The sequence below is a fragment of the Mesoplodon bidens genome (genome assembly GCF_964165515.1).
Source record: "Mesoplodon bidens genome assembly, chromosome: 5".
In the NCBI taxonomy this organism is placed as follows: domain Eukaryota; kingdom Metazoa; phylum Chordata; class Mammalia; order Artiodactyla; family Ziphiidae; genus Mesoplodon; species Mesoplodon bidens.
The window spans coordinates 49758339-49773331 of record NC_138161.1 but is presented as its reverse complement, the minus strand read 5'-3'; the positions used below and the strand labels follow the sequence as shown (position 1 = coordinate 49773331).

The following is a 14993-nucleotide window of genomic DNA, read 5'->3' as shown; positions in this document are numbered from 1 at the left end:
AAATGGAAATTTTGGAGCTGAAAAATTCCATGAATAAAATGAAAAAACGCAATAGAGAGCATCTATAGCAAAGGAGATCAAATGGAAGACTCAATAAGGGAGCTAGAGGACAGGAACTTTGAAATAAACCAATCAGAAGAGAACGCAGGAAAAAAAGAATGAAAAAGAGCATAGAAAGCTTACATGATCTATGCGATGCCACCAAATGTACAAATATTAGAATAATCAGGGTTTGAGAGAGAGGAGAGAGGGAAAAGGGGGCAGAGTTTATTTAAAGAAATAATAGCTGTGAACTTCCCAAACCTAGGGATATATACTTGGACAACCAAGTTCAAGAAGCTAATAGATCACCCTTTTATCTCTATGCAAAAAGACCTTCTCCAAGACACATTATAATGAAACTGTCAAAAAACAAGCATAAAGAGAGAATCCTAAATGCAGCCAAAGGAAAAAATATTGTAATCTACAAAAGAATGCCCATTCAGCTCTCAGTAGATTTCTAAGCAGAAAACCTACAGGCCAGGAGAGAGTGGATGACATATCCAAAGTGTTGAAAGAAAAAAACTGCCAGCCAAGAATACCCAGAAAAGTTATCCTTCAGATGTGAAGGAAAAATAAAGACTTTCCTTGACAGACAAAAGCTGAGGGAGTTCATCACCACTAGACCTGCCCTGCAAGAAATGCTGAAAGCAGTTCTTCAAGCTGAAATGAAAAGATGCTAGTGATATGAAAACATACAAAAGTATACAACACACTGGTGAAGATAAATATACAGATTTAGAAAACTCTAATTCTGTAATAGGATGGTGTGTTAACCACTTAACTATAGTATAAAGGTTAAAGAAAATAACTACAGCTACTATAACTTGTTAACAAATACACAGTACAAAAAGAGGTAAACTGTGACATCAAAAATATAAAAGGGAGGGAATAAAAAGGTGGAGCTTTGGGCTTCCCTGGTGGCGCAGTGGTTGAGAGTCCGCCTGCCAATGCAGGGGACACGGGTTCGTGCCCCAGTCCGGGAAGATCCCACATGCCGCGGAGCGGCTAGGCCCGTGAGCCACGGCCGCTGAGCCTGCGTGTCCGGAGCCTGTGCTCCGCAACGGGAGAGGCCACAGCAGTGAGAGGCCCGCGTACTGCAAAAAAAAAAAAAAAAAAAAAGGTGGAGCTTTGTGTGCAATTGAAGTTATGCTGTTATCAGCCTAAAATGGTCTGCTTTATCTATGAAATGTTTTATGTAACCACGAAACAAAAACATAAAGAAAATTCACAAAAGCGAAAGAAATGAAAACAGAGCATATCACCATGGAAAATCACTAATTTACAAAAAAAGGAAGGCATAAACAGAGGGGAAAAGAAACAATGAAAATGCAAAACAAATAGAAAGCAATTAATAAGATAGCATTAATAAGTCCTTATGTATCAATAAACACTCTAAATGTAAGTGGACTGAATTCACCAAAAGGCACAGAGTGGCTGAATGAATAAAAAAATAAGATCCAACTACATGCAGCCTACAATAGATTCACTTCAGATTTCATGACACAAAAAGACTCAACATGAAGGGATGGAAAAAGACATTAAATGCAAACAGAAACCAAAAGAAAGGGGGTTATCTATACTTATATGAGACAAAATAGGCTTTAAACCAAAACCAGTAACAAGAGATAAAGAAGATCATTATATGATGATAAATGGGTCAATACATCAAGAAAATATAACAATCATAAATCTATACCTACCCAATGTCAAAACACCTAAATCTATTATGCAAATACCAACATAACTGAAGGGAAAAATACACATCAATATAGTAATAGTAGGGGGTTTCAATACCCCAGTTTCAGCAATGGATGGATCCCCCAGACAGATAATCAATAAAGAAGCATTGGACTGGAACCATATATTAGATCAAATGAACCTGAGACGTTTATAGAACATTCAATCACAGCAGAATACACATTCTTCTCAAGTGCACATGGAACATGCCCCACTTTAGATCACATGATAGGCCACAAAGCAAGTCTTAGCAAATTTAAGAAGAATGAAATCATACCAACTATCCTTTTTGACCACAGTGGTATGAAACTAGACATCAACAACAAGCAGAAAGCTGGAAAATCTACAAATATGTAGAAATTAAACAACGTACTCCTGAACAACCAATAGATCAAAGAATAAGTTGACAAAGAATATTTTTAAATATCTCAAAACAAATGAAGCTGGAAATAACATACTAAAACCTATGGAAAACCTACCACAAAAGCAGTTCTGAGAGGGATGTTCATAGCAATAAATGTATATATTAAGAAAACAGATCTCATGCAACCTAACTTTACACCTCAGGGAAGTAGAAAAAGAAGAACAAACTAAGACCAAAGTTAGCAGAAGGAAAGAAATAAAGATCACAGTGGAAATAAATGAATTAGAGACCAGAAAAGCAACAGAAAAGATCAACAAAACTAAAAGCTGGTGTTAAAAATTAACACCAAAACTTCTCAAACTCTTCCAAAAAATTGAAAAGGAGAGGACACTCCCAAATTCACTTTATGAGACCAGCATTACCCTGATACCAAAGCCAGATAAGGACACTACAAGAGAACTAAACTATAGGGCAACATCCCTGATGAATACAGATGCAAAAATTCTCAACAAAATATTAATTCAACAATATATTAAATTCAACAATATATTAAAAGGATACATACCATGGCCAAGTGGGATTTATCCCTGGGATGCAAGTATGATTCAGCATACACAAAACAATAAATGTGATATACCATATTAATAGAATGAAAATGTATTTGATAAAATACAACATCCTTTCATGATAAAAACCTCTCAACAAACTGGGTATAGAAGGTAAATTTAATAAAGGCTATTTACAACAAACCCACAGCTAATATCACACTCAATAGTGAAAGATTAAAAGCTTTTATTCTAAAATCAAGAACAAAACAAGAATGCCCACAGTCACCACTCTGATTCAACATAGTACTATAAGTGTCAGCTAGAGTAATTAGGCAAGACTAAGAAATAAAAGGCATCCAAATCAGAAATGAAGAAGTAAAATTGTCATTATCTGAAGATGATATCATCTCATACAGTTGACCCTTGAACAATGCAGAGGTTAGGGGCACTTACCCTCCACACAGTCGAAAATCTGCATATAACTTATAGTCAGCCCTCCATATACATGGTTTCTCCATATCTGCAGTCCACATCCATAGATTCAACCAACTGTGGATTATGTAGTACTGTAGTATTTACTACTGAAAAAAAATCCATGTATAAGTGAACCCATACAGTTCAAACTCATCTTGTTCAAGGGTCACCTGTATTTAGAAAATCCTAAAGACTCAATCAAAAACCTGTTGGAGCTAATCAACAAATTCAGTAAAGCTGCAGGATATAAAATCAACATACAGAAATAAATTGCATTTCTATACACTAACAACAAAACATCTGGAAAAAAATAAAGAAAACTATCCCATTCACAGTAGCATCAAAAACAATAAAATAATTAGGAATAAATTTAACCAAGGAAGTGAAAGATCTATACAATGAAAACTTTGATGAAAGAAACTGAAGTAAAAAAAAAAGAAACTGAAGTAGACATAAACAAATGGAAAGAAGCCCATGTTCATAGATTGGAAGAATTAATATTGTTAAAACCCCTATACTAACAGAGTCATCTATAGATCCAGTGAAAACCCTATCAAAATTCCAATAGCATTTTCCACAGTAATAGAAAAAACAATCCTAAAATTTATGTGGAACAACAAAGATCCCAAATAGCCAAAGCAATCCTGAGAAAAAAGAATAAATCTAAAGGTATCACACGTCCTGATTTCAAACTGCCCTACAAAGCTATGGTAATCAAAACAGTATGGTACTGGCATAAATACAGACATATAGACCAATGGAATACAATCAAGAGTTCAGAAATAAACCTCCACATAAACAGTCAACTAATATCTGATAAGGGAGCAAACAAATACTCAATGAGGAAAGCATAGTCTCTTCAAAAATGGTGCTGGGAAGACTGGTTAACCACAAACAAACCAATGAAATTGAACCCCTATCTTACACCACTCACAAAAATGAACTCAAAATGGATTAAAAACAAACATAAGATCTGATATTGTAAAATACTAGAAGAAGAAGTGCCTTGGCATCGGTCTTGGCAATGATTTTTTTAGATATGACACCAAAAGCACAAGCAACAAAAGCAAAAATTAACAACTCAATAAGAATAACAACAAAATCCAATTTTAAAAATGGGCAGAGGGGGACTTCCCTGGTGGTGCAGTGGTTAAGAATCCACCTGCCAATGCAGGGGACACAGATTCAAGCCCTGGTCTGGGAAGATTCCACATGCTGTGGAGCAACTAAGCCCATGCACCACAACAACTGAGCCTCCGCTCTAGAGCCCGCAAGCCACAACTACTGAGCCCGCGTGCCTAGAGCCCGTGCTCCGCAACGAGAAGCCACCACAATGAGGAGCCCATGCACTGCAACAAAGAGTAGCCCCCACTTGCCACAACTAGAGAAAGCCCGTGCACAGCAACAAAAACCCAACACAACCAAAAATACATAAATAAATAAATAAATAAACGGCCAGAGGAACTAAATAGACATTTTTTCCAAAGAAGACATCCAAATGGTGAACAGGTACATGAAAAGATGATCAACATCACTAATCATCAGGGAAATGCAAATCAATACCATGATAAGATATCACATCACACCTATTAGAATGGCTATCATAAGGAAGATAAAGAGGATAGGGAGAGAAGGGAACCCTTATACACTGTTGTTGGGAATGTAAATTAGTTCAGCTGCTACAGAAAACAGCATGAAGGTTCCTCAAAAAATTAAAAATTGAACTATCATATGATCCAGCTATCCCATTTCTGGGTATATATCCTAAGGAAATGAAAAAAGGTAGAAAAAAAAGATATCTGCACACCCATGTTTACTGTAGCATTACTCACAATAGCCAAGATATGGAAAGAACCTAAGTCCACTGATGGGCGAATAAAGAAAATGCAGTGGTGTATACACACACACACATATACACACACACACACACACACACACTGGAACATTATGCTAAGTGAGATGAGTCAGACAGAGAAAGACAAATACCCCATATCACTTATATGTGAAATCTAAACAAACTGAACTCCAAAATTCCCTGGCAGTCCAGTGGTTAGGACTCCATGCTTTCAATCCCTGGTTGGGGAACTAAGATCCCACAAGCCACATGGTGAGGCCAAAAAAAAAAAAAAAAAAAGAGGAATAAAGTGTTAAAAAAAAAAAGCTGAACTCGTGAAAACAAAGAATAAAATGATTACCAGGGGCTAGGGGATTGGGGAATTAGGGAGATATTGTTTAAGGGTACAAACTTGCAACTAGTAGATAAATAAGTCCTAGAGATCAAACACATAGCATAGTGATTGTAGTCAACAATAGTGTATTATTATTATTATTTTTTTGTGGTACACAGGCCTCTCATTGTTGTGGCCTCTCCCATTGCAGAGCACAAGCTCCGGACACGCAGGCTCAGCGACCATGGCCCACAGGCCCAGCCGCTCTGTGGCATGTGGGATCTTCCCGGACCGGGGCACGAACCCGTGTCCCCTGCACCGGCAGGCAGACTCTCAACCACTGTGCCACCAGGGAAGCCCTAGTGTATTATTGTATTAATATAAATATAATAAGTTTATGTAACAAACTTCAAAGTTGCTAACAAACAAGATCTTAATTGTTCTCACCATAAAAAGAAATGATAATTATGTGACATGACAGAAGTGCTAGCTAACACTATAGTGGTAATCATATTACAATCTATAAATGTATCAAATCAACACATCATACACCTTAAACTTACACAACGTTATATGTAAATTATATCTCAATTTTTTAAAAACAGAAAAATTTCCCTTACCTACTGATCACATTTTAGGAAATATTCCAGCCTCCCTCTCCTTTCTAGTTGTTGTGAGGCTATGACAAACTACTAAGGACCAAACCATGCACTGTGTGCTCACAGCATGCCTCCTTCGCCTTTCTTTTTCCTCTCTTCCTCTCCCATGGTCACTCTTGTTCCTTGGGTAGCCACCAGCTACCAACTCAAGGCCAGCAAACTGACCCATACAGCCCAATCCAAGAATCACCAGATGCTTGGTGCTAAGTCACCTGAATTTTACTTAAAAATGAAAAAGAGGGCTTCCCTGGTGGCGCAGTGGTTGAGAGTCCGCCTGCCGATGCAGGGGACACGGGTTCGTGCCCCAGTCCAGGAAGATCCCACATGCTGCGGAGCGGCTGGGCCCGTGAGCCGTGGCCGCTGAGCCTGCGCGTCCGGAACCTGTGCTCCACACGGGAGAGGCCACAACAGTGAGAGGCCCGCATACCGCAAAAAAAAAAAAAAAAGGAAAAGAAAAAGAATGCAAAAATGCCAATTTACTTAATTTTCCCAAATGATAACCCTATTCTAGGCCAGTAACAAGGGCAGCTTCAAGGTCTGCCATCTTTTTAGGTTCAGAGCCAAGAGGAAACACTAATGGTCACTCCTGGAGCCACTGTAAGGTGTGGACTGGAAGGAACACTATGCTAGCCTGTCCCACAGGCCTGTTTCACTCCTGTCTACTGAAACACAACACTGCTGTTTACTGACCGGTCAGCTCAGGGGCGGGCCTGACTGATCAAAGAATAATCCCAAGTGACTGATTAAGGAATGGGCCTGTGACCCAATTCTGTTCTATGAAAAGCTGCTGCATGTTTCTGATGGATTCATGCACCTGAATCCAGACACCGCCAGTACTCTGGGAACAGCTCTCTGAATTTTACTTGCCAATGAAAAAAATGCAAGTAACTCTTGAGAATATTTTGAGGGAAAAAATTGTATCTCAAGCTGGACATGTACAAGAAAGCAACCACCTGTTGCTGTGGCAGCAACCTAAAATCCAACCATGAAAGAGGATGCCATAGACAAAGCTAATGCACAAAGGGCACAGCTGAGAGACTTACAGAGAAATGGAGCCTGAACTATGCTCAACATAGCAAAATGAATTATGCACAACTATACCTCCTGACTTCTATTCTAAATGAATATTATTCCTTAATATTAAAGCCAGATTGAATCAGCTTTATTTGCAGCCAAAAGCCCTAATACACTGGTATTGTTTTCATAATTGGAAAACATATATATTTAAAATATCAATGAATAAGGAAAAATCAAATAAATACAGGCAATGCTCAATGAGAGGTTATCAGAGAACTAACAGAGAATTCTCCCTACAAACTTTTGTTAGATATTGATATATATCTCCTTCTCATATGTGATATTTTTTCTCCCATGGTTTCTACCTGCATCATTCTAATGTCTACTTCCATCATCATATCACCTCCACCTTCCTGCCACTCTCTTATAAAGACCCATGTGATTATATTGGACCCACCCAAATAATCCTGAATAATATCCTTAACTCAAGATTCTTAACTTAAGCTTGTCTGCAAAGTCCCTTTTATCAGATAACATATTCACAGGTTCTGAGAATTCAAACACTGACATCTTTGGGGGCTTTATTCAGCCTACCGTATATACCAGCTTGATAATAAGTCCTTTACATTCAGAGATGTCTAGAAATTCAGAAATCTGTGAATTCACTATAGTAGCTGCTCTACTCACAATCACCCAACTAGAGAGGTTTTGCTAGTTTGCGGATCTTATTTGTTCCTCTATTTGTTTAACTGAATTTGGCCAAATCTTAGGAAATGTGGGGATTTTGGTGTGATACATCTGAGATGGAGCAAACGGGATGTCCGAGGATTTGTATTTTTTAAACCCCCATGAATTATTTCGAATTTATTCAACTTTCATTCAGTAAATCTTTATTAATGTTTCAGAAGCTGAAGAATTTAAAGTATCTAACCACATTTTATGTTGGAAAACTAAGTAAAAATGTAATAGTCGTGACAAAGGAAATATTGCTTTCTTAAATTTCAAAAAATTCCACATATACAATATAAGGGAGACTAACTTGAGCATGAGATGAGGAAACAAAAACATGAAGGAGACCTATTACCAATGGAAAGAATATTTGCTGCATTTAGTGTTGTTTGTTTGTTTTGTTTGTTTATCTTAACCAACTCTGAATTTGGCATATTTGAAAATGCTTTTTCTCCCCTTACCACCTGTGATGGTTAATTTTCTTATGTGATATTTTTAATTAAAATTGAATCTGTGCTTTTCAGAAAATACTCAGAGGGCTTCCCTGGTGGCGCAGTGGTTGAGAGTGGTTGAGAGTCCGCGTGCCCCGGTCCGGAGGATCCCACATGCCACGGAGCGGCTGGGCCCGTGAGCCATGGCCGCTGAGCCTGCGCATCCGGAGCCTGTGCTCCGCAACGGGAGAGGCCACAACAGTGAGAGGCCCGCGTACCGCAAAAAAAAAAAAAAAAAAAAGAAAATACTCAGATACTCTAATAGCAAGGAGAGTACAATCAGGATCAGAAGCCTAGGACAGACCAGGGATTAAGGGATGGAAGACGGCCAAGGTTCAGAGCCTTTCCCACTCCCCACTCCTCACCCCAAGCTTCTTTAACAATTATCATCATAGTAATAAACTGAACAGTTTAAAAGCCATAACAATACTCTCAGCCTGGACAAGATAACCTCTTTAGACGAGGGGAAGTGTGTCACCACACTCCACTAAAAGATCTATTTATATTTTCAATATTAAAATTGTCCTACATCATTTATATTACTGGCACCTCCCTTCTCCATTATTGTTTGGTTTGTGTTTGTGCAGATAGCTAGAGCTGTTAGCGGACATTCTCCAGAAGTTTCCAAGAACTGCAGCAGAACTATTAGGGGAATTCCTAACAATAATTCCTAACATTCCTTCCTGATTATAATGACATTAACGATGTGGGACTATGGCCTAACCTCTCAAGTCTCTCTTTCTCCTCCCTCCTCGGCCATCCTAGACCTACACAACTATCCTCTCTTTTCTTACACCCAGGCTGTTGAACGTGGTAAAACCAAACACACACTCACAAAATCAATGCGAGTAAGCACCATGCACACATATGATCTTAAAAGTTATTGGCCTCTATCATCCTGCAGGGTCAGCTCCATCTTCCACCCCCATTCTTTCAAGCCCCTATGTACCAACCTCCTGGGCTCCACCCTCCTTCCACCTTCCGCCTCCTCTCTAGGCAAGAACTCCCTCAATGTCTTACCTTCCAGCAGCAAATGTATCTACGTTGCCAACCATTATGACATTTTTCCCTCTTAGGTCAGAGGAAGGAGCATGGCTCCTCCTACATAATTAATAATAAAACGATAACAAGAACACTCACAGTGTACCATGTCCCTCATTCGACATAGTCACTGCTCCATCTGTACTCTAGGTCCCATCTTCTCCTCCTCCCCCTGGTCCATTAATCCTTCTCTCCAGCTCCTCTATGAATTCTTCCCCCTCAAATGCAAGTCCCTCAGACTTCCACTTGCAGGCAAGATACAGAAACAGTGAGAGCTACTCCTCCACCTGAAACAGTGGTTTTTCCAGACACTGCTCATCAGACAACAAAAGACATGATGCCTGAAAGATGGGAAATAAAGGAAGTGATCCCTATGACTGATTGCCCTTTGCTTACAGCCTTAAGAGCATCTCTAGGCTGCAGCAGCAAGAGGGGAACCCAGGTGGAGCCTGGAGAACCCCCTAAATTGAGGAGATGAGCTGAGAGTCTTAAAAGACCAAGCTGGTTAGAATCCACAGGACAGTAACAGTAGGAGACAGCTGCACACAGAACTCAGGAGATCTACAGAGTCCTAATTAAGTATTCAGCAGAGTACTGAAGAGCACACGTGTGTAAGGAAACTCCTGGAGGCTGGGGAAAGAACCACATGAAACCATGAGAGAAAACAGTAACCTGAGTTCCCACAGGGCGGGGATGTTTGAGAGACACAAACATTCAGCCTACAGCAAAATCCAAAAACCAAAAAAATACCATAATTAAGTTCGACCTATAACCTGAGAAGTACCACAAGCCAACAAAATTAAAAGGACAGCATCCGTTTAGATTAAAAAATACTCCATAAATTTTGGTGATATGTGAGTTCATGAAGGGAATGGAAGAGAGGGGGAGAGGTGACTACTACTAAGTAACTTCTCAGTTCCAGGCACTTGTGAGGGTTCAATAAGACATGGTCCCTGTCCTAAGCACCACACCCAGTCTTCAAAACAGACTCATCGGACTTCCCTGCTGGCGTAGTGGTTAAGAATTCGCCTGCCAGTGCAGGGGACACAGGTTCGAGCCCTGGTCTGGGAAGATCCCACATGCCGCAGGGCAACTAAGCCCATGCGCCACAACTATTCAGCCTGCACTCTAGAGCCTGTGAGCCACAGCTACTGAACCTGCGTGCCACAACTACTGAAGCCCGCACGCCTAGAGCCCGTGCTCCACAACAAGAGAAGCCATTGCAATGAGAAGCCCGCATACCGCAAGGAAGAGTAGCCCCTGCTTGCCGTAACTAGAGAAAGCCTGCATGCAGCAACAAAGACCCAAAGCAGCCAAAAATAAATTAATTAATTAAAAACAAACAAACAGACATCATCATCTCCCTCCCCTCCCTCCCTCTCCTTCAGCTTTCTGCCAGGAGTCAGCTAAAAGGTCCCCTCCTTGAAAAGACTTTCATAACTCTAAAGCTACTCTAGAGAACCCACTTTCTTTTCTCTACAGTACTTCTCACAATTTCTAATTATCATTTTTTATTATATTCTATGATTACTTATTACTCTTATTTTCTCCCATGCACATTTAGAATACGAGCTCCATAGTGAAGAAACCACTGCACCTTTGGTGACTAGCACAGTATATAACCATTGAAAGCACTCAAACACTTATTGAATGAATGAAAACAGGAACTGTGACTGAGATAAGTTCTCGGATGATCAACATTTTCCAGGCTAGTTAGCCCCAAATCCCTCGACTTGGTTCCCTTAGTTATGAAGCAGCATGCTGAGTACTCACCTCTACCTGAGTGACATTGATGACCAGCACTACCACCATCAATACTGCAAGCAGACAGCAGAAAAAACGTAGTTTGAAGAAACTGATCCACATTGTCTGGCTGTGTCTTGATCACCCATGGCCGACACCATGCTCCCTTCACTCCTTAAAACTCCATGTCTTTGTTTTTCTGAGCTGCAGATGAGCTTTCAGTTTGACTTGCTTCTTTTCTGCTAGTTTCCTTATGAGTTCTTTGTATAAAAGAGCAACTGGGGTTGATTTAAGAAGCACATTTTTCTCCAAAGGACTCCTTTGAAGAGGGGAGATGAGAAAACAGATTACCAATTACAACAGCTTAGAGTGGAGTAAAAGGAAAGACACCATATTTCCTCTTTCTTAACCTTACTGAAGACCCAAAGTCATAAGAGAAAGCAAAGAAACAGAGCACAGTAACATCTATTCCATATCTGGACAATTTACTTAAACCCAGCTCCAGGCTTCTGTGTAAATACAGAGATATCTGTCCTACTACCTATTTAGGTTTTAACTTTTAAGAGAGCAAAGAAGAATATATTCAAACCCTTAGAAATTACAAAATTCAATTGTTAATTTTCTAAAGAGGTCTAAGTAAATAAAACCACTTCCCTTCCCTTACAGTTTAAGTTTTATTACATTACTAGAGTAATTATATTTAAAGAGCAGTAAGAAGAAAACCTGTGATTTTATGAGAAGATCTGGGATTAGGTGCAAACCATTCTGATAACCTCTGGAAAACAGGGATGCCATCCCTCTGTATGGCAGAAGACAGGAAACACCCTTTGGGTTTCTGGCTCCCTCACCACGCATGTGGTTCTGATGCCCCCTCAGCTGAGTAACAAGGCACAGGAGGAAAGACACCTGCCCTGAAGATGTAGGAGAGGAAAGCTAAGCTTCAGGAGTAACAGCTCACCCAAATCCTTCATCACACCTGCTAGAGGCAGAGGACTTGAGAGTATGTGGCTCCTAACTGTTCTTCCATGTAATTATTTTAAAATGCTCTCCCCAGCTGCTTTTATGATATAGGTACGCAGTGAAAATGTTAGTGTTTAGTTCCCAGTGAGGCTTTCCATGGAAGGCAGGATAGAGAGGTAAAGGTGAAAAGGGTGCATAACCACAGTGAAGAGGACCTCAGACTCCCTTAGCTGCACCAATATGCCTACAGTTTTGTGTTGGACCTGGCAAGCCCCCTCTTCCCTCACTCCTCCACTCTTCTGGTCTAATATGTTCCCATACCACAAGTCCCATACCACAAGGACATACGACAACACTTCCTCACCCCAGCTTCATAAAGGAGACAAGGCTAAGCTATTCCAGTACGCTTTCCATCCTCAGAATTCCCACAGCACTTACGTTTTTCACTTCTCAGCTGATCTCTGTATTTCTATGTATTTCTCATCTCCCCAACTACTCTATACCAATTAAGACTATATTTTTTTTAAAAAAACAGAAACTATGTATCAGAGAAAAGCAACTTAAGGATAACAATGTATCATACTTTTTGATTCCTTCCCAGTACTTAGCTCCCTACATGATATATGTTGATTCAACAAACCACACGATAAATAATTATGGAGGCCTACTCTGTACCTCACGCTGTACTAAGTGCCAGAAATTCCCCTGGCAAAGCTTACACTCATGTTAGGCAAGAGGTATTTCTCTCCTAAATTAAAGAGGAATAAATCCCCCACTCCTGGCCACCTCCACAGGGATGCCAAGTACTGTGAAAGACTGAACTTAACCATTTCATAGCCCCCCAATATCACCCCTCTCCAACACCCAGCTACCTACCCACCCTGAAGGACCTGGAAATTCTAGGAAGGAAATGGCTGTGAAATAAAGGAAATAACTCTGTCCCCAGGGCCCCTCTGCTCCTCTGCAGAAAGCCTTCTCAAGGAGCTGGCCACAAGAATCATAGTTTTCCCTGACGGCCAGAGAGGGAAGACCAAAGATAATACTCCACTGCACCACGGTAGCCGTGGTCTACGTACTGTGGAAAGGCCAGCAGCTCAGAGGACGTCAGTGTGGTTCAGAGCTGCTCAGCAGCAGCACAGCAATGGTCAGTGGCGCAGAAGGACAGCACAAGGGCAGCAGACTTCAGAGCTAAAGGAACGAAAGGCCCTATAGGCAGCAACGCAAACATGCAAGAAGCCCCTCACAGCCAGGGACTTCTTATAAAAATCATTATGGAAGGTCATGCTAGGAGAAGATCTGACTTCCTGCTCCAAGTAGGTGGAACACTGAGATTGAGAGATCCATCTGTACACCTAAGTAGATACAGCCTGAGGTGTACTAGACAGACCTCTCTTTGAAAAGACACATACTAAAATGTTGATAGTTGTCACCTGTGGGTGGTTTTTGTTTTTCTCCTTCATCTTCACCAGGAAATAAAACTCACAAATATAAAGAAAAAAGCTGGTTTCTAAAAGTAATAATTAAAGATGAGCTTATAAGGAGAAACAAGGCATTAAATCAGATATGAGAAAACAAATTTAAAATGAAAGATTCCAAAGTGAAAAAAGAAATCTGTAACAGATTTCTCGGTTTTTCCTACAAATATAAAACCTAGGCATTATAGCAAGAAATCTATTTGCAAAGAGAGCAGGAAAATATCATTTGGTATCTCAAATTGCCTTAGAATTGAGTAAGAACAATAGTGCTAGATAGGAATGACTCTTAAAAAAAGTTTCCTAGATCAACCAAAACATAAAAATATATAATTGAATTTAATTTACCTTTTTTTTTTTTTTTTGGAAATTTCCAGTTCCCAAGAAGAGATACTTATTAGAACTAAGAACTTAGGGTTTACATCTAACTTTCCTTCCAGTATAAAATCTGAATTCAAGCAATTGTGAGAGCCGTTATTCTTTTCTTGTCACATTCGAAGCACATGTTGATGTTTTTCATTTTTATACCATTCTTCCTGCTGCAACAGAGATAAGCACATGAAATACAGGTTAAAGATACTGAAAATGAAGCAAAGGAAAATATATTTGAAATCAAGAATACACTTTTATAGCAAAGAGATGTACATAGATTTCAGTACAAAGTAGTGTGCGGAATAAGGATAGGAACATTTCCTTTCCTAGTAATAAAAAAAAAAAAAATAATAAGTGGTTATTTATATTCATGAACTTACATAGGGCAAATCATTCTCAGATCTGAGCTAAAGGTCAAAACCTTATAAATAGCAACATAACCAGAAAAAATATAAACCACAGATAAAAGCCCCATATGTTATTTTTCTTTTTTTTTTTAATTTTTATTGGAGTATAGCTGATTTACAATGCTGTGCTGATTTCAGGGGTACAGCAAAGTGAATCAATTATACATATACATATATCCACTCCTTTTTAGATTCTTTTCCCATATAGGCCATTACAGAGTATTGAGTAGAGTTCCCTGTGCTATACAGTAGGTCCTTATTTTCTTAAAAACTAGAATAATCATGTAGTTCAATGATCCATCCTACCACTAGAGAAAACAAGAAGTATCTGGACACATCTAAAAGTTGTGATCACTCCATGAGGAATCTCAACTTGAGCAGTCTTGTTTTCATATCTTTCTGAAATGTTAGTGCACCACTTACTCATGCTTCATATTTATGTTCAAATGACAAGCAAAAAGTAAAATCCATGGTCTGCTGGGTCTGTTTTGCCGAATTTTGATTAAGACTATTTACCAGCCAATCTAAATTTTTCATGGCCTGTGGCAACAACTCTATACTGCCATTAGGTACCTGACCTCCTACCCCCATCTCACAAGAGAATTACAAAGTGATTGCTTACATCACTTGGAATTACAATCGTCAGTAACACAAATGAAATACTTGAGTTCGGTACTAAAAAGAAAATTAGGGCTTCCCTGGTGGCACAGTGGTTAAGAATCTGCCTGCCAATGCAGGGGACATGGGTTCCAGCCCTGGTCTGGGAAGA

At 39.6% G+C, this 14993-nt stretch overlaps 2 protein-coding genes across 6 annotated transcripts in view; one reads left to right on the top strand and one right to left on the bottom strand.

Moving 5' to 3' along the window:
* Window positions 1–13964, bottom strand: part of NXPE3 (neurexophilin and PC-esterase domain family member 3) — a 51551-nt gene extending 37587 nt beyond the window's left edge. For 2 of the 4 annotated variants that reach the window (XM_081234659.1, XM_081234662.1), the window contains exons 1-3: window positions 13794–13964; window positions 13050–13161; window positions 11044–11332 (exon numbers count right to left, since the gene is read on the bottom strand). In XM_081234659.1, coding sequence (XP_081090785.1) covers window positions 11044–11136 — 93 coding nt within the window. In that variant the 5' untranslated portion in view covers window positions 11137–11332; window positions 13050–13161; window positions 13794–13964. The remainder of the gene's footprint in view (window positions 1–11043; window positions 11333–13049; window positions 13162–13793) is intronic. The other 2 variants (XM_081234660.1, XM_081234661.1) reach the window with 2 other exon arrangements.
* RPL24 (ribosomal protein L24) overlaps window positions 1–14993 on the top strand; it is a gene marked incomplete at its 5' end in the record, with an annotated part of 104674 nt that overhangs the window by 20420 nt on the left and 69261 nt on the right. The window lies entirely within an intron of this gene.